Below are 26,094 nucleotides of genomic sequence, written 5' to 3' on the forward strand. Positions count from 1 at the left end.
AGGTCACCCTGGTGACCCTGCAGAGGGTCACGCTCTGGCTAGTCCTGAAGAGTGGCCCAAAGGGCTCGTGTGCCTGGGACCCAGCCAGCCCTGGGGGGCAGAGGACCCCACAGCCTGGGGGCTCCCACCCAGCCTCCCACCCTGGTTCCGCAGCCGTGCTTCCAGGGGCTGTTGAGGTCTACGGTCAGGGTGTGTTTATTCTAGAAAAGGTGACAAACTGCTCAGCCACAGTGGCAGGAGAAGGTCACAGTGAGGACTGAGGGGCACGGCCCCTTCTCGGCGTGGAGACCTGGGCCCTGGCAGCCTGTGGGCCAGTGAGGGTGGGGCCGCTGGTGTGGGGGGAGGCTGAGGGCCCCACGGGGTGCCAAGGCTGCGGGCAGCGGCGTCCACGCACCGACAGCCCACGTCCCCTGGGCAGGAAGGTGGGTGCCGCGGGGGCGCTGTGCTCAGGCCACGGCAGGCTGGCCTCACAGCGGGTGGCCTCGGTACCAGGGACGGGGGCTGGCACGGGGGTATGGGGGAGGCCAGAGGTGGTGGGCACGGGGTGAGGGCACGGCCCGCGGCCTCAGAAGCCCTTCTCGATGCTCAGGGTGCTGCGGGTGACGTGCTCCAGCTCCCCGGACACGTAGGCGGCCAGGCTGATGCAGTAGTGCGCCAGCATCTTCAGCATGAGCCGCAGGCTCAGCCACCACTGCTCCCGCGGCATGCGGTGCCTGCGGGGGCGGGGCCGGGTCAGGCAGCTCCTCGGCCACCCCCGCCTGCGCGCCCGCCCTCTGAGCGCCGGCAGTGGGGGCGTCCGGGACGTGTCAAGGGCACAGAAGAGGGGTAGGGCCCGACGTGACCAGTCCTGCCTGCCCTGCTTTGGTCACACCGCACGCTGCCCTGTGTCGGGGCAGAGGACCCAGGCCAGACCCCTGCCCTCCACACCCTGGCACGGACTCCGGGCGTGGGGGCCGGGGGCCACATGGGGTCACGGTTTGTGTGGGGCCTGGCCCCTGCCCCTGCAAGATCTGCCAGCCCCTCAGCCTCCAGCCCTCCAAGTGACTTTGGTGGCACTTACTCGAAGTCGGTGTCATTCTTGAGCTCCGTGACAGGGCTGAAGGCCACGGCCTTCTTCTGCAGGCCGATCACACAGGCCGAGTCGGGGGAGTTGGCAAACACCCGCCCTGCGGACACAGGCACGTGCTGGCCCCACCCCAGGGCCCCTCGGCGGGGACAGTGGGGCCTCGGGGCCACCCTCCCCCGACATACCCTTGCGGTAAACCGCCCGCAGCTTCTCCGACATCCAGAGCATGGCCTTCACCCCCAGCTTGGTGCCGTAGTTCCGGTCAAAGGGGGTTGGAGCACCGCCCTGGAAATAGGCACCCCACATTCCGGCGCCGGCCAGGCTGCCAGGCCGAGGGGAGGAGGAGGCCCGGCCCTGACGCAGACGGGGTGCCCATGCCGGCACACGAGCCGCAGCGTGCCACGCCAGGCCCACATGGTGAGCCTCCGGGCAGCCTCTGGACACCCATCCCCTCCTGTCCATGCCTGGAGGCCCCAGCCTGGAAGCCACCTCCAGAGGCCAACAGAGGCCACCTCAGCTGTCTTGTCACCGAGTGGGGTGGCCCCTGGACCCCTGCATCTGGCAGGCCGTGGTCCCACCACAGACCTCGTGTCAGGCAACCCTCCCTGGCTCAGAAACCCCACGACGCAGGCTGCCAGCGGGCGCCAGGAGGCAGAGGTGGGCGCGGGGGGTCGTGGGAGACTGGGCCGCCTGGCGGGGGATGGGGAGCTCGGCTCGGGGGCCCGAATGCCCTGCTCTGGGCCCCACCCGCCCCTTCCTAGAGCTGAGGCCTCAGCCACACGCCGTCCGGGGTGTGTGAGAGCTGGACGGCCACGAGGAGGGCCTGGTGTGAACGCACTGTGTGTGAACTGGTGTGAGTGCACGTGTGTGCGTGGTCAGCAAGGGCCGTCCTCCTGGGACCCCTGGCCGCAGGCACAGATGCAGTGGGTACCAGGGACCCACCTTCCAGACCCGCACGCCCGCCTGTACCTGCTGCAGGTGGCCCAGCACGTTGGTCCTGCAGTCGAAGACGCCCTTGCCCTCCGACGAGTACAGGTTGTACAGGAAGTCCGTGGTGTAGTGCTCGTGGCACTTCTCGTTCCTGCACAGGGCACCGGGGCCTGGTTGGGGGCGTCCCACAGGCCAGGCCACCAGGCCGCAGCTCCCAGGAAACCTGGACCCCCACCCACCCTTTCAAAGGCCCGGCCTTTTCCTGCCCAGCTGCCCTGGGTGGCCCTGCCCCCAGCCTCACCGGAGCACCAGGCCCCTCTGGATGTCCGTCTTCATCTTCTCTGTCATGTGCTCCACGTTGGTCTGGAGGGGGGACGCAGGTGCCGGGGAGGCTGAGGGGGCCTGGAGGGGTGGAAAGGACAGCCGGGGCGCCCAGCCCCCAGCCCCGCCCCCCGGGTCCCGTGTGCCTCAGGAGGGGCCGGGCTCACCTTTAAGTCATGGATGTTGAAAGGGTCCTCGAAGACGTAGGCGGCGTCGGCCCCCACGGCAATGCCCGTCACCGTGGCCAGGTAGCCGCAGTAGCCCCCCATGGTCTCCACGATGAACACGCGGCGCTTGGTCCCCGAGGCCGACTGCTTGATGCGGTCACAGCTCTGGGGGCCGAGAGGGTCAGGGTCCTCTATGTGCCCGCCCTCCCCGGCGGGTCACAGGACACTGCCACCCTGCGGGGACCTGTGTCTCTCCAGGCCAGCCTCGGGCTTGACTGAGGATCGGGAGGTGGCGGCTCGCACGCCCCACGTGCAGACGGAGCCGGCGGCGCCAGGCGTGGCCCCCGCCCCAGGCCACACAGAATCCGGGGTTCTCCACCACAGGCGATCCCGCCCCCAGGGACAATGGACCTGCCCAGAGACACTCGGGTGTCACGACAGGGCAGGGTGCCCAGCACCTGGGGGGCAGAGGCAGGGGTGCCGCTGACGGGCTGTCCCCGCCGCGGGCCAGGTGCACCCTGAGCGTCCAGGCCTCATCTGTGACCAGGGCGGCCCTGCCACCCAGGGGTCACCAAGGGGGCACACGCATAAGCGAAAGCTGCCCTGCAGAGGCCGGTGATGATGTGACGCGTGACGGCTTCAAAAGCACGGTTCAGAGTGTGGAAAGGAAAACCGGACGTTGAAGACAAAGTTTGAAAGGGAAGCAGAGCGAGCTGGCAGGTTGCGGGACGCGAACCCCGAGGCTGAGACGCAGCCGCAGACGGGGCGGGGGAGGAGCGCCGGCAGCACCTGCCCGCGGTGGGCAACGCAAACGCCGAGACGGGCAGGCGCGGGACAAAGTCTCCACACGACACACGCAGGGCCACGGATGTGCAGAACCACGTGCAGCTGCCGTGGAAACGGGCCCCACCTTCCCCCTCGCAGGAGCAGAGACCAGACGGGCCCCCCCTGGCCGGGGGCAGGGCCACGCTGTGCCCCACGGCCCGCTGCCCGCTCGTGCCGCCCCTACCTCCATGGCGGCGTTGACGGCGGTGTCGGAGCCCAGGCTGAAGTCGGTGCCGGGCACGTTGTTGCTGATGGTGGCCGGGATGACGCACATGACGAGGCACAGCTCCTCGTAGCGCCCGCGCGCCTCCACCAGCTGCAGCACCCCCTCGTAGGCCTGCGGGCGGCACAGGCTGCGCTCTCCCTGCCGCCACCGCCCGCCACCCGCGTGCCCGCGCCGGGCCGGGGCCAGGGCCCTGCCGGCCTGTGTCCAAGGACCCTTCCAGGGAGACTGGACCCTGACAAGGGCCAGGGGAGCCCCCACCTGCTCCCACCCCAGATCAGCCCATGCAGTGCGCTCGGCCCAGACATCCCACGGCACCGGGCACGGGCTGGCCAACCACAGCGTCACTTAGGTAACGTCCTCCGAGACTTGGAGCTCCATCTCCGCCTCCTGCTCCTCCCCTCCCCTTCCTCCTCCTCCTTTCTGTCCTCCTCTCCCTCCTCCTCCTTCCCCCTCCTTCCTCTGATTCCCCTTCCCCCTTCCTTCCTCTTCCTCCTCCTCCTTTCTGTCCTCCTCTCCCTCCTCCTCCTTCCCCCTCCTTCCTCTCTGATTCCCCTTCCCCCCTCCTTCCTCCCCCTCCTCCCCTTCCTCCTCCTCCCCAGCACCCTGGGTCATTTGAACCTCGTGAAGCTTTCAGGAGAAGGTACAACACACGCCCAAGTCAAAATACTGCACTTGAAAACACTGATCCCCATGGCCCCTGCCTGAGGCCAGCGGACGCGTGGGTTTTCGTGAGGGGCCTCCTCAGTGGCCCCAGGCAAGGGAGACATCTCAGGTCTCTTCGTCCCCCGAGGGCAGCCCCTCACCTCAAACCCACCGATGACCAGCAGGGCATGGATGTTGTAGGCGCGGATGTTTTCCACGATGGACTCCATGTGGCCCTTGGGCAGCGTCCTGCAGGCAGAGACACGTCTGTGTGAACACACAGCGTCCAAGGACATATGTCCAAATCGCAGCTGGTCACGGAAACACATGCCATGGCCACTCCAGGGCCATTAACCAGTCGCCGAGATGCCCCGGGAGCCACGCAGAGAGGGACACAGAGGCGCAGGCTGTGCGCAGCCCGGGAACCCCTGGGGTCCTCGCCGGGCACGGAGCCCCTCCCCTCCCGCTGGGCTACTGTGGGCATCTCTGCCCGCCCGAGGCTTCCTCTCCCCACACAGCAGCAGGAGGGGACACGCCCCAGCCCCTGCAGCCACGCAGGCTTGGAACAGGGCAGCGTCCCCCAGAGTCACACGGGGTGACTGTGCCCTCCCCACGCCCAGCCCATGGGGTCTCAGGCCCACCCACAGACCACCGGGCCCTGGGATGAAAACCGCCCGACGGACCCACAGCCAGAGCGACAACCAGCCCCTGCCCCTGCCTCCCTGGCGCAGAACGCCCGCCCTGCACAGGGGACCGGGAAGTCCCGGCAGGACGGTGTGAAGCCTGCTCTGGGCAGCCCACCAGCCAGAAGAGGGGCTGAGCCCAGGGCCACAGGGCTGGTCTCCCCTGGCCACCCCTGCCCCTCAGGCCTGGACACCGCGCCAGACCCTCCCGCCCCCAGCGGCCCGCGCCCACCAGCTCACCTCTTGGTCCCCAGCATGGAGCCGCCACGCCCCAGCCAGCCGGCCACATGGTGCCAGCCCACTTCCTGCACCTGCCGGGGGGAGGCATGGTGTCACCGATTCCTCCCAGGTGGGGACCAGCCTGTGCTTGCAGGCAGGGGCCGTGATGGTGCTGCCACCTGGCCGCAGGGAGAGCTGGGTCCCCGGGCCCAGGTGGGCACTGCCACACGGACCCAGCCCTTGGCCTCCATTGCCAGGCAGCTGGTCCCTTCCAGGGGGCCGCTCGGGGACTGCACATCGTAAGCCCTGAGTCCTCATGCGTTTGTGACAGTCTGTAGCTACGCTACAAACAAACCAGACAACCGCAAGCCCCAGCCACCGCAGGCGCCCCCGTCACAGCCGCACCCACCTGACCCTTGGCCAGGCCTTCAAAGCCGTCATGCACGACGTACACCGTGTGGCCCTGGGAAATGCCAGTGCGCACCGCCGAGCGCACGGCCGCGTTCATGCCGGCCGCCGGGGCGCCCACGTTCAGGATGGCCAGGGAGAAGTTGGTCTGCGGGGGGAAGCGGCGGAGAGAGCGTGAGACGCGGGCGCGGAAGGACCCGCTGGCCGGCACAGGAGCCCAGCAGGCGGCCGGTTCTGGAAAAGGGGCCGGTTCTCCTGTCAGCTGCCCTGGGAATAACGAGTATCTGCCCTGCTGATGCCGGAAGGTTCCGGTGAAGACCAAGTGAGCCATGGTGCGAGCCTGGCACACAAAGGGCCACGTCCCCAGGCAGAGGCAGTGGTCGCTGTTGTCAAGCCAGGCTCATGGGGCATTTCGTGGCTCTGAGCCAGCGTCAGCACCTGCTGCGAGGGTCAGCTGTCACCTGTCCTCAGGGGCCAGGGAGCGGCACCGTCACAGAGAGGGGGGGAGCCCTGGCTGTCCTGTTTCCTGGTAGCCACGTTAAGAAAGTACAAAAAAACGGTGACATTCCCCTGAGGACTATGGGTAACTTTATCCAGCACCTCAGTGTGGAATCCACCTACGTAAAACGCCACTGGCGGCATTTCACCGTCACTTTCCGCCCCGGGGCTCTGCAGGCTGCTGTGTGTCAGGCACGCACAGCACTCCTCACTCGGTGGCCACGTGCAGCTGGTGGCCCCCAGGCCATGTGGCTCTGTCGGGTCTTGGAGACCAGCCAGCCCTGCCGCCCCCAAGCCAGCCGCACCCCAGCCGGGCTCTGGGCGGTTCATGGAGACCACTGTGCCCTCCACGGAGGAGGCTGCCACCCCCGAGGCAAGCTTGGGAGATAAACAGAGACACCCGGTGACCACCGACCAGGTGACAAGCACCCAGCCTGGCCACGCTGTCTCCCGCCAGGCCCTGAAGCTCTGGCCCCAGCGAAGCTTCCACACCTCCTTGGTCACCCCTGTGGTGTGGCCTGAGGGGCCTCAGAGCCAGGATGCCCCTGGCGGTGACAGCCCTGTCCCCCGGCACTTTCACCATGCTTCTCTTGGAGGAACCCCATCTCCTGAGGTTCTCAGCAGTTCCAGACGTTTCATAAACGCTGGCCCCTGCTCTCCCGCGTTAACGCTGGGCCTGACTGCAGTCCCATCAGCCTCTTGGAAAGCACCGGCCGACCGTGTGGTCTCGGCTCCTCGGACGGGGCCATGCGGGGCCTGAGCCTCCCACCCACGGCGGAGCCCATGGCAGAGCCTCCCACCCAGACAGGGGGCGGGGTGGGTGGCAGGCCCTGCAGAGTGACAGAGCGCACGTGCTGCCCACCGCCTCACCTTCTCCTTGGACACCTTCTGGTGGGCGAGCAGCTTGTAAATGTTCCAGTTGTTCTCGAAGCTCCTGGAAAGGAAGCCGGTCGTGCCACGCGCAGCCCTGCGGCCCCACAGCACGCAGCCGCACGGCTCGGCGCAGGGCCTCGGTCGGCCTCGGCAAGGAGCACACGGCCCCCAAACTCTGCAGGTGGCTCGGCAAGTGGCTGTAAGATCGGCCGCAAAGGAGCGGGCACCGTGCAGCCAGCCCCCCACCGTCACCATACCCCACGTGACACGAGGCCGCGTCACCCCACACAGCAAAGCACGCGGCCCGGCAGTGGCCAGAGCACAGAGACAGGAAACCGGGCGTCCGAGCAGCCTGCGCCAGCCTGCCCGTGGGCGCACCTGCGGGAGGGCGGCGCCCCACACCACCCAAGGACTGACACCCAAACATCTGGCCTTCCTGTCCCCCACCGGCCCCCATGGCCTCCTGCCACCCCCTCCATGCCCAAATCCTGGGCACTGTGCGCTGGCCGTGCTATCCCGACACCCTAGTCCTGCGGGTCCCCCCTGCCCACCAGCACCTGGCATCCCCCCCACCGCCCGCCCACTTCCCCTCACCCGCAGGGCCCGTCCCTCCTCTGAGACCCCTTCAGACAGTGCTCCGGAGCAGGTGGGGGCGCAGAGCAGCACCTGCCGTCTGCAGCACGTGCACATCCAGGGGCCAGGCCCCCGAGTCCCCCACACATCCCCGAGCAGAAGAGATGTCCCCCAGGCACGGGCCTCACCTGCCGCGGAGCTGGATGGCCTCGTCAAACTTCTTGTTGTCCATGGCTTTCTGCACCTCCTTCGTCTTGGAAAAGAGAAGCCGAGAGCACCCACTGGTGGGGGGCCTGGCCCGCCGGGCGGCCCAAGGGGGCAGGTCTGGCCGACACCTGATCCTGCCCAGACCCGGCAGGCTCTCGCCAGGGGCAGTGGTCACTGCCAAGGCCAGCTCCCAGGGCTGGCAGGGGCCAAGCAGCCCCACTTGGTCCCAGCCACCATGTCCTCCCTGGCAGGGACACCCCAGGGCCTCACGCCACTCTGGGCCTCACAGCCTGGCAGCCATGTGGGGCCTTAGGAATGGAGGGCAGGGCCTGCCTGGCCCCCAGACCCACGATCAAGGGCCCCGGCTAGAGGCCAGCGTCCCCATGCCTGGTGTCCCCATCCCTCTCTGCCCTCCTCCCCCTCCCACCCAGGGAGGCCACGTGACCTGCTGCGCTGGCTCCCTGCAGCTCGGACACCCCCTCAGGGCCTGTCCCACATCCCACCTCCCACTCACGCCCCCTCTCGGGGCCCGCCGTGCTGGGGAGACCAGGGCGGGAGCCCACCCCCTAGAGCAGCGGCGGGGGGCCGTGCTCACCATCTGCACACACTCCATGAGGGGCAGCCGCACAGACTGGTTCCCCGAGAGGCTGGCCACGCAGGCCGGCGTGTCGGGCGTGGCCTCCAGCAGTGCCATCACGGCCTCCACGCCCATCTTGCTGCTCTGCAGGGAGGGGGCGGGGCTGAGGCCTGCGCAGCCCATCCCCCCACACAGCCCCCACTGCCAACCACGTGCCCAACATGCCTTTGCACAAACCTTGGCTTTCAAAGCCCTCACACGCGCATGCACACACACATGCACACGCACACACACACACACGCACACGCACACATGCACACGCTGGCTGAAGCTTCCAGGACAGGGGGCACCAGGGACAGGGACAGTCTGGCCGGGATTTATGACACCTGGTGGGCACCATTTCTCGGGGTCCCCATTTCCTGCTAAGAGGTCCAGCCCCTGCACCGAGAATCCTGGTGACGCGGCCGCCTGCTCCTTTGGCCTGAGCGCGTGGTGGGGGGCTGGGGCCGGGTCTCTGGTTCTTTCTGCGACGACCAGCTTCCTCACGTGGACTTCCCTGGGCTGTGTCACCGCTGGGCACGGCTGCGGGGCTGGCCAGCTCTCGCATCCAGGAATGGCCCCCACTGGGGACAAACCACAGCGCAGGTCTGGCACAGCCGCGGGAACAGGCAAGCGTGCGAGAAGGCAACGCCTGTGGTGGCCGCCTGCTGTCCCACGACCACCAGGTGGCGGATCCCCTGCTTCCTGGACGTCCCCGCACGCCGGCTGGCAGATGGTCCACGGTCCCTGCGGGTCTCTGCACGTCTCTGGAGCGAGGCACCGCCTGCCCTCTGCTCCGGACCGCCTTGTCCAGGACGTCTGCCTGGGAGCAGCCTTGGCAGAACGATCGTGGCGCCCTCAGGAGCACCGTGCGGGCAAGCCGATGGCCCGTTAGCCAAGATCCGGGTCCCCACTGCGTGCCGGTGTCCCCTGGCCCTCTTCACATCACTCTGTGGGAACGTGTGCTGGGGACAGCAAGAGCAGGCCAGCACTCTGCTGACAGCTACGGCTGTGAGGAATGAACCGCCCTTGGCCTCGGACGCAGGCCTCTCGTGTCTTCCACCAGCAGCCACGGAACCGCCAGGCCACGCTGCGGCTGCAAGCAGATCTCAGGCCGAACCGGCTCGTGGCCGCTGCATCCCTGCCCCAGGCGCGGTGGGGGTGGCTCGGCCACATGTCCCCGGCCCTGGAGAGGCTCCTTGGAGCACACTGAGGCCTCGCGCAGGGTGCGGCGGGTGCCTGGACGGGTCAGCCAGGCCCTCTGAGAGTCAGCGTCCCCACCGCAGGGCAGAGCCCCGGCCAGCTCCCAGCGCGTCTGGGAGACCACACACCTCTAGGGCCTCCGGAGGGCTCGGCACAGCACAGCCGCGTGTGGCGCCGCAGGGCCGAGCGCAGCCCGCCAGGTCTCACCACAGCGCAGGCCCCCACCCCCCACCCCAGGCGCCCAGCTGTCACACACAGGCACTTTGCCACCACGGGGGCTTCCTGGCGCAGACCCGTCTCCCTCTGGCTCCAACACGATTCCAGAGGACCAGGTGAGACTCGGTGGCAACAGGCGGGAACCCGGCGCTCTCCCTCGCCACACCTGGTCTCCCAGGCCCCGGACGCGTGTGCGTGGCCCACGCAGCCTGGCCACCGGGAGGGTCTATCTGCAACCTGGGCTGGGGCTGCCAGGAGGCACAGGGTGGGGCCTCCCCTGGTCCCCAGGTCTTGAGTTTCCCACACTCGCGGGGAGGAGGAGGGGCCAGGCCCCGTCGTGTGCACGAGGACTGAGAGCGGGGAGGGAACACTCACCCCACACACCCCCCAGCCACACGGCCCGCACACACCCGCAGAAACATCCTCACACACGCCCACACGCACGCACGCCAGCTCCGAGCGACGCCCCACCTACCAGGACTCGGTCGAAGGCCGAGGGGGTCCCCCCTCTCTGCACGTGGCCCAGCACAGTCACCCGCGTGTCGTAGCCCAGCCTCTGCACCACCAGCTGCTCGGGAGAGAGTCGGGAGCGGGTCGGGGGCTGCCGCCCCACCGTGGCCCTGTGCAGGCCCCTAACCTGGCACTAAGTCCCCTCACCGCTCCGCCTCAGGCGTCCAGGTGTCAGTCCCAGGGACCCAGGGCCAGCCCAGGCACCTTGCGCACAGTGTGTACGTGTGCGTGTGCAGGTGTGCGTGTGCGTGGGGGTGTTTCCCGTGGTCCACCCCTCTGCTCAGTCTCCACCTGCCCCTGCGGTTCTGGGGCCACCGTGGACAGGGGAAATACAGACAGTCGGCTCCTGGGCGAGGGGTGGGGACGCACTCGCGGTGGGGCACAAAGGCAGGGCACGGCGGGCCGGGGCTGTGCTCCCTGCTGGGGCCCAGGAGCCCGGGCTGGGGGCAGATCCCAGAGGGGGCGGGGGGCAGAGGTCACGGGAGGAGCTGCGAGCTGCTCGGCGGTGAGCACGGTGGGTCGGTGGGCGCTGTCCCTGAGGGCTGGCCCGGCCAGGCCCCGTCACTGGGATGCTGCTGGGGCCTGGCCCTCAGACAGCGCGTCCCACACGGAGGCTGAGGGCAGAGGGCAGGGCTCCCAGCACGGAGCGGCCGGCCGGTCCCTGGGATGAGGTGGCACCTCCAGTGCTGGGCTGAGCCCAGGACAGGGCCTGCCCGGGTCCAGCCCCGTGAGGCCTGGACACGGGAGTGTCCACCCTCACCCAGCCCCCGCCCACGTGACCTGGGCGCCCCCGGCCCACACTCACGTCCTTCACGTAGCTGGAGGAGATGGGCTTCCCGTTGCGGTCGATGGCGCCCTCAGCAATGATGATGATGTTCAGTCGGGACCCTCGGCTCCGAGTCTGGTCAAAGACACACCACAGGGCTCAGCTGCCAAGTCAGGGACACCTGCCCTAGACACGGCCACCAGGTGCTAGGGGAGGTGGTGGGAGTGGAGGGCTGCCTGGAGGAGGTGGCGCTGCTGCAGATGAGGCACCTCCAGTGCTGGGCTGAGCCCAGGGCAGGGCCTACCAGGTCCAGCCCGTGGGGCCTGTAGACGCAGGAGTGTTCCTGTCCAGACACAGGACACCGAGACTGCCCTGCAGGTGGGCAGGAGAATGGGCACCTCACTCTCAACACAACCCGGGTGACGGGTGAGGCGGAGGGTAACATCTGCATGTTACAGGGGAAACTGAGGCTCTCAGGGGACAGGCCTGAGTGCCTTACACAGAACAGGAAAGAGCCAGGTGTGCGCACCTTGTGCCCACCCTGCATCCAGGCTGCCTCCGGGAAGGCCCGAGCCTAATTCACAGCAGGTAAGCCAAGGCAAGGCCAAGGCCAAGGCCAAGGTCAGCCAGGCCGCCACCACCAGCCCGGCTCTGCCTGCTTATTGCAGCCTGGGCCCCTGGGGCGAGCAAGGGCCTCTGGGCAGCCCTGCGCCTCGCTGCACCAGGGAAGGTTCCAGAAGCCAGGTGATGACCCTCAGCCCCTCCCACCCCTGGCAGGGCCACACAGCTACAGGGAAGTGGAGCTGGTGTCTTGTCTGGCTCACACGGGACAGGGACGCTCCGCCAGCCCAGCCTCTCGGCTGCCCCCAGACGACCAGAGCCAGAGCTACTGGGAGCCGCCGCGTCACTCCGCATCGTGGGCTCTGTGGCGCCCCGTCCACCCGAGCCCCGGCCTGGCTGAGGAGCCAAGCTGTCCTAGTTGGGGGGTCTCAGGGTCCACAGGGCAGAGCATCAGCCTGTTCTATGCCAGAGCCCCCCAACTCCAGCCCAAGGCACCTCCCCTCCAGGGCCCCCAGCCCCTCCAGGCACCCCCGTCTCTCCCGGGGAGGCCTCTCCTGCCTTCTCCTCCCTCCGGGGCCCACTGTCTACTGTGGGGTTTCCCAGATGAAAACCCACTGCCGGGGCCCCCGGCTGCCCCAGGGGAGCACAGACCCTTCTCGTGAGGTGCGAGCAGCCCGTCCCCCACCTGCCCCCCGCCCCGCAGTCTGGGCCTGGCAGGGGCTGCCCCTCCTGCTGGGCCACTGCCCCCAGCCCTGGCCGCTCGTCCTCACCAGGACACCACCGGCTCAGGCTCACGGCCGCCACCCCAGGAAGCCAGCGTCACCGTGTTCCCCACACGGACCCCCCAGAGCTGAGCCCTGAGTGTCCCTCTCTGCCTCCTCTGCCACTGGGGCAGGGCCACGCGGCCAGCCCTGGCACCCTCCCGCCGCTGCCGTGTGCTGCCTGGGAACACCGACCGCCGCTGCCACGCCAGGGGCAGTGGGTCAGCCACAGAATCCCAGGACACTTCCAACGTCCCCAGGACGTCGCGGCTCGCAGCAGGCCTGGGACGGCCACTCACCTCCCCGAGCCGCTCGCACATGAGGTTCTCCCAGCCGTCCTCGGGCGGCGCCTCGGGGATGAACAGCCAGTCGGCCCCCGAGGCCAGCGCAGACACCAGCGCCAGGTACCTGGGGGGCCAGGGCCACCTGCTCAGGACCCCGCCCCCTGCGGGGCCGGCTCCGCCTGCTCCTTCCCCGTCCCTCCCCTGCCTCCAGCCCCAGGCCCTCACGCCCCACGCTGTCCCGCCGCAGTGGCCGGGCAGCCGCTCACCCGCAGTGCCGGCCCATCACCTCCAGCACGAAGGTCCTCTGGTGGCTGTGGAGACGGAACAGGCAGCTCAGTGCTGAGGCTCCCACGGGCCTCCTGCCGCCACGTGGCCGTGCCCGCCTGCCCCAGTGACACAGTGGCCGGAGGCGCCAGCAGAGGACGGCCCCTTCTCCTCATGCCAGGGCCTGCCCAGTCTCTGGGCCGGTGCTGACGGACCTGGCCCGAGGGTGAGGGCCACGCGTGGACCCCAGGCCTGGCTGTCCTGGGTCCCTGCAGGGCGTGCTGCAGCGCAGCCGTGACAGCCGCAGCCAGGCGGGTGGAGCCGACCCTGCTGTGCGCCTCCCCAGCCCGCGGCCGAGGGCCAGGAAGCTGAGAGATGGAGTGACGCCGACAGCGCCACTGCCACCAGCATCCAGGGCCCTTCAGAGTGGCCGTCCTGAGGGTGGGGCCCCGGGCTGGCCGGGATGGCGGGGCCTCGCTGACCTCTGGGCGGTGGTGGTGATGGCGTCGATGACCTCCATGATGCGGTGCAGGGCCGAGTCGGTGCCGATGGTCATGTCGGTGCCACAGAAGTCGTTGTCGATGGAGCCCACCAGCCCGGCGATGTTCAGGTGTGAGTAGGTCTGAGCCGTGGTCTCTGAGATCTTACCTGGCAGGAGCAGCGGGAAGGCCTGGCTGAGCCGCCACGCAGGGCGAGAGACCTGCTCCCGCCGCCCCGTCCACCAGCCTGCGCCTGGGCAGGGCCCGGGGTGCCAGGCTCGGCTGCCTCCTGCCCGGCTCCCCACGGGTGCCGAGCAGACTCATCGCCCCAACGGGGAGACCCCAGGGGGCCTTGGAGAGCGGCTGTGGCCTCATCTCAGGGTCCCCCACACGAGTGGCACAGAACAAAGCTGCAAGAGGTCACTTTCTGAGCAGCAACCTCGGGACTTTGTGTCATATGTCACCCAAATTTTAACAACACTTCTGCGAACTGGCACAGTCTGTACGGCGTCTGGAATCTCTCAGGCATCAGTTACAAACAGGACTGGCCCGCACGGCAGGGGAGCTGGGAAGGGAGCTGGGAGGCAGCCCCAGCACGGCCTGGCCTCCCTGCCCCGGGCCCCGGGGGCTCAGACGCAACCTGCTCAGCCCGGCCGACGCTTACGTCTCCCGGAGCCTCACTGGCGAGGGCCGCTCCTCCAGCCAGTGGCGGGACCGCACCTCGCCTGCCCAGGGCACCCCGGGCTCCCGCCCCCCGTCCCGCAGGGCGCTGGGGCCTCCCGCGCAGACCCACCGTCCGCCACCAGCTCCTCCAGCAGGCCGCCCCACTCGCTGCGGAAGATGTTGGCGCCCGTGAGGCTGCCGTCCCCGCCGATGACGCACAGGTTGGTGATGCCGTGTTGGATTAGGTTGTAGGCTGCCGCCAGGCGTCCCTCCCGCGTCATGAAGGCTTTGCAGCGGGCGCTGCCGATGACAGTGCCGCCCTGCGTGGAGACACCAGAGCCTTCGCACAGGGTGACGGGGCAGAAGGCCCCTGGGGCACCAGAGGGACCCCAGTGCTGGCAGCAAGGGGCCTGGTGGACCCCACAGAAACACAGGGAGAAGTCCAGCTGTTCCCAAAACAGGGGCAGGTGTCCCCTCCTCCTTGCCCTTCCTCCTCCGATAGAGGATGAGGAGGGGACATCCACCACCAGGTCTGGGCAGTTCCAACAAGGGAATGGAGCAGGAAGGCTGGGGAAGCTGCGAAGCACCACGCACACCCATGCACACATGCACACATGCTCACACACACCCACACACCCACACATGCACACTCATACACGTGCGCACACACACACCTATGCACACTAACACATACGCACACTCCCTAACACACTAATACACGTGCCCACACATATCCATTTACTAACACACACACATACTCCCACACTCGCATACGCACACACACATGCACACACGCCCACACAGTCACTCACACGGGCTGTGCATCGATGCAGGGAGGGGCCAGGGTCCCCAGGGGTGAGTGGCAACAGCCCTGGGCGGTGTCCACGCAGCCCCTTGGGTCAGCTCCAGCCCTGGCTCCTTGAGGACCCCAACGCAGCCCGTCTCAGGCCCACGGCTCTCTGGGGGACAAGCGCCCACATCCCCCGCTGCTCCTGTGCCCTGCCAGGCTGGGTCTGTGCTATCCTGGGACCTGCTCCTTGCGACCCTGGAGACACGGCCCAGAGGCAGAGCCAAAGCCTCTCCGTCCCCACCACGGGCTCCCCGGTCCAGACCACTCTGTCCCAGGCCTGGACCCTGCACGGGCTCCCTTGGCCCTCCTACCCCTGGGTGACCCCTGACCCCATGGCAGCCACATGACACGGTCGGCCTAGAGCTGAGCCCCCACGGGACAGGGCGCGTGTGTCTGTGCATCTGTGACTGTCTTTGTATGTGTGTGCTGTGTGCATGTCTCTGTGTACATGTCTGTGTCTGCGTGTCCACGTCTGTGCCTTTATACGTGTGTGTGGTGTGTGTGTGGACATCTCTGTGTGTGTGTGTCTCTGAGTGTGTGTGTATCGTGTCTGTGTTTCCCTGGTGTGTGTCCCATGCCTGGGCACACCCGCCCGCCCGCGCGGCGCGAAGGGGCCTCACCAGCTGGATGATGTTGGAGACGCTGAGCCAGTTGGCCTGCTTGATGTTCTCCCCTCCTTCCACCAGGCCCTCGTAGCCCTGAAAGCAGAGGGCAGGCCTGAGACCGGCGGCCCCGCAGCGCCGACGGCACCGTCGTCTGGGAGCAGGAAGCTCAGGCTGCGGCCAAAGCCCCAGCGGCAGGAGGCAGGCGCGAGGGTCCTGACCGCGAGGCCCTGGCCTAGGCGGCCCACACGGGCACCCCACACGGCCGCGCGTCTGTGCACCTGGGCACGACCACGCAGCCAGGGCCCGGCAGGTGGCCTCTGAGTGCCAGGACCGCACCTGGGTCGGACGCAGCCAAGACTAGCACCCAGAGGCCCGAGAGGAAGCGGCCGTCCGGCCTCGCGACAACGCAGCGAGCTTAGATCGCCTGTTTCCAGCGCGGTGGAAGTGACGCGACTGGGGCGTCTGTGCCGGCCCCACCCTCCCGCGTGCAGCTGTGCGTCGCTGTGCTCTCTGCTGCGTGACGGTGCGGCGTGAGCACCCACGGGTCACCATCTGCCCCACCACCGACGGACACCAGGGAGGTCTCCAATTTGGGGAGGTCAGAAATTGGGCTGCCAAGAACACACACGTGTCGCTACAGGGACACTCCGAGAGGACTCCTGGGCCCAGTGACGTGAGAGCGGCCATGGCTGGCGCTGCCCACAGCACCCCGAAGTGCGGGTGGCGAGTTCCTCACCCACTCCACATCCCCACGGTGCTGGGCAGCGCTGGTCTTCCATCCTGGCGCTGTGGGTCAGTCCTTGTGGTGGCTCCAACCTGAATCTCCCTGATGACATCTGCCACTGGCCATCTGGTCAGCCTTGGTGCCACGTGCCTGCCTCCCTACCGCACGGCCACCCCTTTTCCTGCTGTCCGAGGGAGCTCACGTGCAGTCTGGACACAGGCGTGTGAGTTTCACGGAGGGTGGAGACACAGGAAGGGGGAAGGGCGGCCTCCCCCATGCAGCCCCCAGGCCCTCGGGGCATCCCCAGCCTGGGGCACATCCCAGCTCAGCTCGGCCTCCTCCCTCCACCTCCTCCCCAGCTGGGCAGGAGGCCTGGGGCAGGCGGGGGCCATACACACCCTGCGCATGGTGAGGGGCTGGCTCAGGACACGGCAGGGCATGGCCCGACACCCACACGGAGCCTCCTGCGCCAGCTGGGTTACTGGGGCAGGTGCCCCCCAGCAGGAGAACAGAGGTCCCATCTCAGGGACGCAGAGCTGCTGCCCCCGGCTCCGGCCAGCCCTGCACCCCCACCCCCACCCCTGTCATTCCAGCCCAGCCAGGCACGAGAAGAACAGGAAAACGATTGCAAAACCCACCGCGCTGCCTGAGCGACCAAGTGGCTACAAAACACACAGACCTGTCTGCAAAGCCCAGCGTCTGGCACAGAGCCTGGTACCTGCCTGGCCCCACCCCCACCCCCCGCCCCCGCCGGGGTGGAGGTGCAAGCGACAAGGTCAGCCCAGCGTCCTGTCCCGAAGAACAGCACGTCCCCAAGGCGGCCGGGTCTGCTGGAATCTGTCTCACAGACACAACCCTCCTTCCTGCCCTGGGAACCTTCTAGTATAGAACGCCCCTGCACACCCCCCACACCTTGCCTCGCCTCTCCTCCCAGGCCGCTCACCCCCGACGCCTGCCCAGCAGCCTCTGAACACACTTCCTCGCCCGCCGCCCTCCCGCCGCCCCCTGCGTTGTCCTCAGAGCCTGTGGGCCCCGGCTGGCTCTTGGCAGAACAAAAGCAGCCCCGGTTACCGCGGCCAGGACCGGGCAAAGTGCTTGTGCCTGCAAGGTCACCCAGCGTCTGTGCCCTAACATCCGTGTCCCCACTGGAGGAGACCTGCACCCCAAAATGTGGCGCTTTGCCACACCGACCTGAGGAAGCCCCCGAGTCTCCCCCCAGCCCAGAGGGAGCTGTCCCTGAAGCTCCCTTATCTGCCTGGAGTCCTGACCCCGGGTCCCCTCCCTGAGCTTTCATTAACTGAATTCATATCTCGTAAGAAAGACTGGCGTCTGTCACCATGCCTGGATGGACTTTGTCACAAACCATTGTCTGCCCTGCGGCCCAGCAGACTTTGTCCCAGGCCACTCTATGTTCTTCAAGCCCACTGAACTCCCCTGAAAAGCATTCCCTACCCCAAGTCACCCACAGTCCCCTCCCCTGCCCTAGAAGGAGGTGCGTGCGTGCGGGACAGTCACTCTGGTCCTCAGCAGGCGGATAAATTTGCCTTTTCTCCTATTAATCTGCCTTCTGTGGGCTGATTTTTCAGCAACCTCCAGAGGACAAAAGGGATGTTTTGACTGTGCACCAGAATGTGTCACCTCAAAACACAGCTCTTTGACATAGTTTTGTACCTAAGGGCCACTAGGCAGCAGATGCAGGGAGCTCCCTGCCGTCCTGCGTGTGCCTGAAAGCAGGACAGAGAATCGCGAAGACAAAGGTCCTTCCACTCTCCCCTTCCCGCCTAACGGGCGTAAACCCCCACCCGGCAGCAAAGCTGGGCAGCTGAGCACTCTGTCACTAACATTCTCCCCGTGACCTGACCTTCCCGCGCCCTCCCGCCTGGGGAGCCTCACGCTGCCTGCCTGTGTCCCTAAAGCGCCCGGGCTGTGGGGCTGTGCTGACATCTTACGTAAACTGCACTCCACGCTGCCCAGTGGCCCCGGGCCCTGCGATGCCCACACGCGAGAACAAACGTGCAGCTTTCTCTCAGTCCTCGCCTGTCACTGCAGGAATCTGTCCCAACTACCAACTCGGGAGGGTCGAGGAAAATCAAAATTCCTCCTTGTCACCACGTGACAGAAGAAACTGAGGGTGGAGGAGGTGGAGAGACTGCGGCACGGCCTCAGGGAGCAGGACGGGGACCCAAGCCCCTGTGCAGACGCCTCTGGCCCCAGGGCCACACTGCCTGCCTGTGGGACACAGAGCAGCTCCCTGAACCTGCCTGCGAAACACCAGGCCCAGCCTGCCCACGCCGGTCACAGGGCGGAGGAGCCTGCACAGACCGCTGCCTCCACTCACCCGTTCATGCGGACAGACCCCCTGCGGAGCCCAGGCTGGAGGGGGCCCGCTGTAGCCCTAACCCGGGGCCCAGGAGAAGGCACAGGCAGAAGCCGGAGGGCAGGAGCCAGAGCTGCCACATTTTATGTAAAAAGTGAAAACAAAATAACAAATGGCCGCCAGAAAACCGCAAGGCAGTGCAAGTAACTCCCCTGCCTGGATGTGAGCAAGTGTGCCTGTGTGTGCGTGCACCTGTGTGTGTGTGTGTATGTGCGTATGTGCAAGTGTGCCTGTGTGCGTGCACCTGTGTGTGTGCATGTGCATATGTGGATGTGTGTCTGTGCAAGTGTGTGTGTCCGTGCACCTGTGTGTTGCATGTGCGTATGTAGATGTGTGCCTGTGCAAATGTGCCTGTGTGAGTGCACATGTGTGTGTGTGCATATGTGTATGTGGATGTGTGCCTGTGCAAGTGTGCATGTGTGTGTGTGCATGTGTGCCTGTGTGCGTGCACGTGTGTGTGTCCATGTGCGTATGTGGATGTGTGCCTGTGCAAGTGTGCCTGTGTGTGTGCACATATGTGTGTGTCCATGTGCGTATGTGGATGTGTGCCTGTGCAAGTGTGCATGTGTGTGTGCACATATGTGTGTGTCCATGTGCGTATGTGGATGTGTGCCTGTGCAAGTGTGTGTGTGTGCAAGTGTGCATGTGTACATGTGCGTATGTGGATGTGTGCCTGTGCAAGTGTGCCTGTGTGTGTGCACATGTGTGTGTCCATGTGCGTATGTGGATGTGTGCCTGTGCAAGTGTGCATGTGTACATGTGCGTGTGTGTGTGCATGTGTGCATGTGCAAGTGTGCATGGGTGTGAGTGTGCTGGCTGGAGGGTCAGCCCCAAATCCGCAATGGGGATTGGGGTGAGGCAAAGGGGCCTCCCACGCGGCAGTAACAGAACAAACCAGAAGGAGGACGCTCTAGCTCTGCCCCCCGGGTCATTCAAACAGAGTGTGGGTGAGGAGGTACGGGAGGGCTGGGGTCAGAGGACCATGGTGGAGGCAGCCAGGTCCCTGGGCCCAGCGCACAGAGGCCTCAGCGGGGACAAGGACCAGGCGGAGGGCCTGGCCCCTTGCACTGTCATGTCCTGACCAGCCTTGGGGTGACCCTCCCTCCCCAGACCCAGGCCTCCGGGGTTGGACACTGACCAAGGTTGCTGGGGCCAGGGCTCCCCGTCCCGTCCGTCCCCACTCTCTCCCCTCCCCCACCCCCGGCCTGGCCGCAGATGGGGCAGTTCCCTGGGCAGCAGGTCTCACTCCCCCGACCATGTGCACCCAGCAATTAGACAGACATGACGGCCACCCAAAGGCTTTGAGGTGACCCATGTAGACCAGCCCACAAAGGCACACAGTCCGCAGCGGCCTTACCTCATAGATGAGGAAGACTTTGGCGCCCACGTAAATGCCCATGCGCGTCACAGCCCTGACGGCAGCATTCATACCTGTAGGGAGGCGGGCACACCGGTCAGCACAGGTAGGGCATGGAGGCCTGGGGGCCCTCCCCATCACAGGGGGCGTGGGGGGCCCCTGGAGCCCCCTCCCTGTCTCAGGGGGCTCTGGGCCAGGACATGTGAGGACCAGCCCTGGCTGACCACGTGGAGCCCCAGGGTGACCTCACAGTTCCCGGTTTCAGCTCCGAGCACTGGGAAAGGTGCCCCAGGGTTAAAGCAGGAGCACCCCGCAGGCAGCGTGGAGGCAGGGGTGTGCCAACGTCCCGGCTCCACTCCACTCCCACGCTGTCCCCCTCACATACCCCAGCGCCAGGCCCTGAGCTCGGAGGATCTGAGGAAATCGGGGGCTCGGTCCCAAGGTGGGAAGCGAGGCAGGTGCAGGGAGGCATCTGGTTGGGGGGGGGCACACAGGGAGCGGCTCTGGCGCCGAGGAAAGTGCCCCCTGGACCTGGGGCCCCGCGCCCCTGCCTGGCTCTGAGACAGGGGCACTAAGGACAGGCCCTCCTGGCCCAGCCCTCCAGGGGACAGCCCTGCCCTTCCCAGGGCCTCCGGCAGGGCAGCTGCAGGGAATTCCTACCCTCCAGCCTGAAGGTGACGCTGATGTCACCAGGTTTGGGTGGGTCGCCTCCTCTTCCCTGTCCCCTAGACGGGGCCCCCAGGACTGTGGTCGCAGAACGAGCCTGTCCATGGTGGCAGTGCCCTGCAGTGCAGGTTCCTGGAGGGGACTGACGCTGCCGCAGGCAAGATGTGCCGGCGGTGCTTTGCCTCGACCTTCCCCAGAGCCCACGTCTCCGAACACAGCCGTGGTCTGACACGGGAGGGGCAGGCGAGACCACCCCGACCCCAGGGAGCAAGGAAGACGTCCACGGCCTCCAGTCAAGACCCCACCACCTGAGCTGGGCCTGGGCTGGTCGCAGACAGACCTGAGCCTGCTCTCGCCTCGGAGCAGCCCGGCCCTCCTGCCCCCCTCCCGCCCAGCCTGGAGCCCGCGGCACACACGTCCCGCGCCTGTCCCTAAGCCTAGAGAAAGCCGTGCCAGTCCTGCCCTCCTGTCCCCAAGCTCGGGAGGCTGGCAGTCGGCAGGTCCCGCAAGGGTGCATGGTGCACACTGTGGACAGATGTGACCTCACGGCGCCCGTCCCTCACGAGGGGTCCCGAGAGGCCGACTGGGCCTAAATTTGAAACAGAGCCAAGCAGCCATGTGCCGACTAGGGGTCACAGAGCTGCTCCGAGTGCCCGAAAAACTCAAATCTTCTTAACTCTGGGACTCCAGAGCTCACCTGAACCAACCAATCAGAGCTCAGCTGCACTGACCAATCAGAACTGAGCAAGCTCCAATCCCTCATCTGCATAAATGGATTTGACTAAGAACCTGGGTGGGAATTTTCCCTGTAAAACCTGAGTCTCTCCTTCCATTTGTCCTCCGAACGCACCTTTGTTTCACTCCAGGCTGCAGCTCTCCAGTCTGCAAACGTTCACTGGAGTAGTCTTTCCTCCAAACTCCTTCTCAGAGAACTTTTGTTGGCCACGTGGGGACCCCAACGAGAAGACCAGTGACCTTGACCCTGGTTACCCCAGAGTCTCCCGGGGTCTGCAGCTGGAGCCGGGGCCTGGGTCTGGGGTGATGCCCCCAAGCCTTGAGGAGGAGCCCCACAGGGCCGGTGCCCTGCACAGGGTCCACGACGCAGACGAGGCGGTGGCCACTATCCCCACATTACAGCCCATAACCGAGGTCCCAGCCAGGGTGAGGGACCTGCTGGAGCCCCGCAGGAAGGGCAGGGTCAGGGTTCACCAGACTCCTCCCCAGGCTTAGCGAGTGGCCTCCTCCCCACCCGGCAGCCTGGGCTCCCCAGCACAGATGTCCAGGAGGAGGGGGCGCCCAGACATCGGGGCGGGTGGCACTCGGGTCCACGGAGACCTGGCACTGTCCACACTCTCAGCTCACACGCTCAACCTTGGCAAGCAAACCCCCATTTCTAAAGAAACAGCACATCTCACATTTCCCAAGCAGATGGAAGTGGGGGTGCTGGGGCTGAAGTTAGGGGGCGGGAGCCCAGCGAGCACCCCCTGCACACACACCCAGACACCCCAGAGCTGTCCGAGGAGCTCGGAGTCCTGCTGCCTGAAGTCAGGCGCCAGAGGCCGCGCTTGCGGCTGCTCCCCCTTGCTCCCCCCATCCTCCCTGCACTTGAGGCTGCTCCCCCTTGCTCCCCCCATCCTCCCTGCACTTGAGGCTGCTCCCCCTTGCTCCCCCATCCTCCCTGCACTTGAGGCTGCTCCCCCTTGCTCTCCCCATCCTCCCTGCACTTGAGGCTGCTCCCCCTTGCTCCCCCCATCCTCCCTGCGCTTGTGGCTGCTCCCCTTTGCTCCCCCATCCTCCCTGCGCTTGCGGCTGCTCCCCAGTCCTCCCCCCGTCCTCCCCCCTTCCCCCCCATCCTCCCCTGTCATCCCGGAGTGGGGGCGGTGAGGGAGATCTGCTCAGCTCAGCTAGAGCCAGGCAGCTAAGCCTCTCCCTCCCTCCCCTCCTCGGGCCCTGTCACACCTCTGGCAGGAAGGAGGAGCAGGCAGCTTGGGACAGGGCAGGAGGGGGCACACAGGCCCAGCATCCAACCTGCAGGTCTCTCTGGTAACCCCTGCTCTGGGCAGTCCCTGTGCTGTGGGGCGGGTGAGGTCACAGCCACCCCGCCAGCGGGCCTGGGGGTCCTGTCAGGGGCCCCGGGAATGGCAAAGGGATCCCAGGGCTAGGGTCATGCTGGTGTGACACCCCTGGCCTCCCAATGACTTCAGGATGCTCTACGAAATAAAACCTGCTCTGGCACCCAGAAACAACAAAGCCACCAAGACCCCGCTTTGTGTCATGCCCCCCAAAACCAGAGTGGCCGAGTTACACAAAACCCTGGGTTTTATCACAGAGCAGGACTGTGCAGCGGCCATGAGACCTGAGCCTGAGGAGCGGGTTTCCGTCAACCTCCTCCGGAGCCGCATTCCTCAAAAGGCCTTTTAATTGCCCTTTAACCTGCTTTTCTCCCTCCAAGTAACCCTGGGAGCAGCCACCGGCCCCGCCGGGTGGAAGAGCAGGCCGGAGAGTGGCCTAGCTGCTGCATCAGCTGAGGACAGACCCTTTCCTGGGGCCAGCAGTGCTGGTTCCAGGACTTAAGGGACACAAGGAGAGTGATGTCCGAGGGTGACACATGGGCTCCTGTGGGACCCTCCTCACAGTCAGCTCCTGCAAGAAAGCAGTCGTCACCACATAGCCTCGCAGCAGCAGAGCGCAGTGACCAGCAGACCACCTGAGCACGGAGCCCGGCCCAACACGGGCATGAAGGTGTTCGGGGGAGGGGACAGGGACTCCTCACCTGCAACACCAGGACAGGGCCAGGCACAGGTACCAGGGCCGGGGCGGGTACAAGAAATGTCCAAGAGAACCAAAAGTGCCCACGCCAGGGGCGAGACTGAGGGGTGGAGACGGGTGGGCCGGGCTGTTTTTAAGTGTTGCGGTGACATTGCACAAATTATTCTGATAAAATAGGCATCCTTGAACCGCGGCTGCCTTCCCCCAACTCAACAACACGCACTCGCGGCCACAGGCAGGGGAAGGCAGAGCCGCACAGGACGGGACTTCCCGGCTGGCTGGAGGAACCTGGGAGGAGGCCTATCTTGTCCCCTCCCCACTTCTTACAGAAGGGGAAACTGAGGCCCGAGAGAAGTGCTTGCCTCAAGTCCCAGGGCTGGTCAACATCGGCCCCGCCAGGACCGGGGCTGGGGCGAGGCTCCACTCATGAGGCTGGTTGGTTTTCACACATTCCAACAAATGCACTTTACATGGGGGCGGGGGGGGGGACGGTGCCCTCTGGGTCCCCAACCCCTGCTGCTGTCAAGCCCAGCTGGCACGGGAGGGCACATGTGGGGATGTGTGTCCCCTCCCCAGGTCCTGACAAGGCAGTGGGGAGCCCAGAAGGGAAACAGGGCGCCCACTGCCTGGAGCCGGGCCACAGGGGCGGTGCCGGCCCGGGAGTGCACCCACAGGCGGTTCAGAGCTTGAAAGACAGAAAGGCTCCGTTCTGCCCGGAATGCCAGCTCCTCCCCCGCGTACCATGACAACTGCCCCTGCATCCTCCTCCCGCATCGGCCCCAGCCCTGAACCGGGGAAGCTGTGGAGTCCTCCTCCCTGGCAGAAAACCCCCACCTCCCACGCCCACCAGGCAGAGAGGGACACGCAGGAGACGCTGACACTGCCAGGGCCCCGGGAAGTGAGGACAGAGAAAGCCAGGAGCCCAGCCTGGGTGGCACCAGCCAGCGGTGCACTGAGGGACACGCTCCCCGCCAAGGCCAGCAACTGCTGCCCACTCCGTGTGAGGACCAGGGCCAGGCTGGCCAGTGGGGACCCCCAGCTCGCACAGGCTCTGGCCCCTCCAGGCCCTCCTGCCTGCACTCACAGCGTCCTCCCCAGGGTCGGGGTCCCAGAAACACCTGCCAGTCTGGCCCTTCAATCACCCTCATCAGGCCCCGTTCTCTGTTTAGAGTGGGGGGCAGCAGGGACATGTCGCCCCAGGGGCCTGCCCCCCCATCTGAGTGCACATCGGTTAACCTCCGACCCTCAGTGCTGCTGTCTCCACACTGCAGATAGGGAACCTGGGTGTGGCCCTCCTGTGCTTCAGGGAGCCACAGGGTGCTGGGTGGGGTTCCGGCCTCACGGACCTCGCCAAGGAAGCGCCCTTCTGTTGGGGAGGAGGGTCAGCCCTCCCGAGACGTGTCCGTGGGCCAGTCTCACGGATGGTGCTTCCCCGAGCCCACCCTCCCAGCCCGCGGCCCAGCAACAGGCCACAGGCTCTGGGCGCCAGCACAGGCCAGGCCCAGGGAGCGCGGCCGGGCCTGAGGGAGGCCTCCCTGCAGGCTGCCAGCGTCTCCTGCCCTCCTGGGCCTGCACCCTGGGAAAAGCCATTTCCTCCTCCCTCTCCCCACTGCCAGGTAGGTAGAGGACAGCCAGGTGTCTGAGGCTGGGGGCAGGTGTGTGTCTGCATTTTCTTAGCTGTTTTCTGGACTCTCTAGAACAAAACAGACTAGGACCAGCCACACAGCCTGCGGGTGCCAGCTGGGCCCCCCTTAGGCCACCCGGTTTTCTGGTCTCCTTACGGCCTCTCCTCTCTCCTCCCCAGGGTCTGGGTGGGTGGTGTCATGCGCAGCAGGTGCCACACTGGCCACCTCCAGGCGGAGGCTCTGGGGACAGCAGTCAGGGCAGGACCAGGCCACCAGGAGCGAGGCTGCAGGGAGGATGGAGCCCCAGGCCGGACACCCACCCAGCTCTGCCTGGGTCTCAGCAGCAAGACCCTCTGGGCAGGCCAGCGCCATCCGGGCCTCCCCTGCACAAGGCCGGTGAGAATGGGCTTTGCTAGAAAAAGCCCTCCCGGAGGCCTCGTCTTCCCTCCCTTCTCCACGGAGACCTCAAAGCTAAAGCAATGGGAGGGCCGAGGTGCCGGAGCTGCGCTGCTGAGCCCGCCCCAGCAGGCACAGGGGCCCGGAAGCGGCGGGCAGGGGCGGGCCCTCCCGGCGGAGGTTGGGGAGGCTGGGGGTCCCCAGGAGGGCTCAGCACCGGGAAGGGCAGGGCTCCGGCCGGCGGGACCTGCCCAGCGCCCTCTTGGCGACCTCCGCTCAGCATGGCCTGCGGGAAACAGGGCCCTGACACGTGTCACCCGAGAGCCTGGGGCGGCAGAGAGCAGGCAGCGGGGCGGCCGGACCCCGCCGCGCCGCTGCGCAGACACACCCCCGCGGGCCGGGCGGGGCGAGGCCGTGGCGGGCCGCACGTACGTCGGCGACCCGGGCGCGGGGGCGGAGTCGGGGACGGGACCGGAGGCGCAGTGCCGGGGTAGGGGAGTGGGAGCCCCGCGACCCTACCCCAGGCGAGGGCTGGCGGCGCCCAGAGGGTTCGACCCGGCAGACCACCCTGGCCCGCGCCCCCCGCCCGCGTGTCACCCACCTTGCGCGTCGCCGCCGCTGGTGAGCACGCCGATGGCCTTGCCGGCCGCCGCCACCCGCAGCTTCTCCAGGTCCACGGTGGCCATGGCGAGGTCGGGACCGGGCCGTGTGCTAGCCTGCCGCCGCTCCGCGCCCGCCGCTGTCGCCGGTCCCCGCCCCGCGCC

The 26,094-nt window shown here is 66.9% G+C and overlaps 1 protein-coding gene across 1 annotated transcript; it reads right to left on the reverse strand.

Moving 5' to 3' along the window:
• Nucleotides 1–193: 193 nt before the first annotated feature.
• Nucleotides 194–26,082, reverse strand: PFKL (phosphofructokinase, liver type). Its single transcript, XM_069474908.1, has 22 exons — nucleotides 25,932–26,082; nucleotides 19,875–19,948; nucleotides 15,432–15,509; nucleotides 14,092–14,281; nucleotides 13,302–13,467; nucleotides 12,822–12,866; nucleotides 12,571–12,679; nucleotides 10,989–11,084; nucleotides 10,149–10,241; nucleotides 8,234–8,359; nucleotides 7,620–7,684; nucleotides 6,856–6,919; nucleotides 5,489–5,635; nucleotides 5,101–5,171; nucleotides 4,339–4,426; nucleotides 3,494–3,646; nucleotides 2,485–2,649; nucleotides 2,298–2,359; nucleotides 2,036–2,147; nucleotides 1,252–1,351; nucleotides 1,061–1,166; nucleotides 194–713 (listed from the first exon to the last, which is right to left on the reverse strand). Exons 1-22 carry the CDS (start codon nucleotides 26,014–26,016, stop codon nucleotides 566–568), a joined length of 2,343 nt encoding a protein of 780 aa, XP_069331009.1. The 5' UTR covers nucleotides 26,017–26,082; the 3' UTR covers nucleotides 194–565.
• Nucleotides 26,083–26,094: the final 12 nt, after the last annotated feature.

The sequence above is a fragment of the Eulemur rufifrons genome, chromosome 7 (genome assembly GCF_041146395.1).
Source record: "Eulemur rufifrons isolate Redbay chromosome 7, OSU_ERuf_1, whole genome shotgun sequence".
Lineage (NCBI taxonomy): Eukaryota > Metazoa > Chordata > Mammalia > Primates > Lemuridae > Eulemur > Eulemur rufifrons.

Excerpts from the sequence above, each read along its gene's own strand:
- PFKL (XM_069474908.1), bottom strand. The coding sequence starts at position 26,016 with ATGGCCACCGTGGACCTGGAGAAGCTGCGGGTGGCGGCGGCCGGCAAG. Across the intron at positions 10,242-10,988 it reads CCTCCAGCTACGTGAAGGAC|CTGGTGGTGCAGAGGCTGGG; the intron begins GTGAGTGTGGGC and ends TCTCCCGAGCAG. Across the intron at positions 714-1,060 it reads AAGAATGACACCGACTTCGA|GCACCGCATGCCGCGGGAGC; the intron begins GTAAGTGCCACC and ends CCGCCCCCGCAG.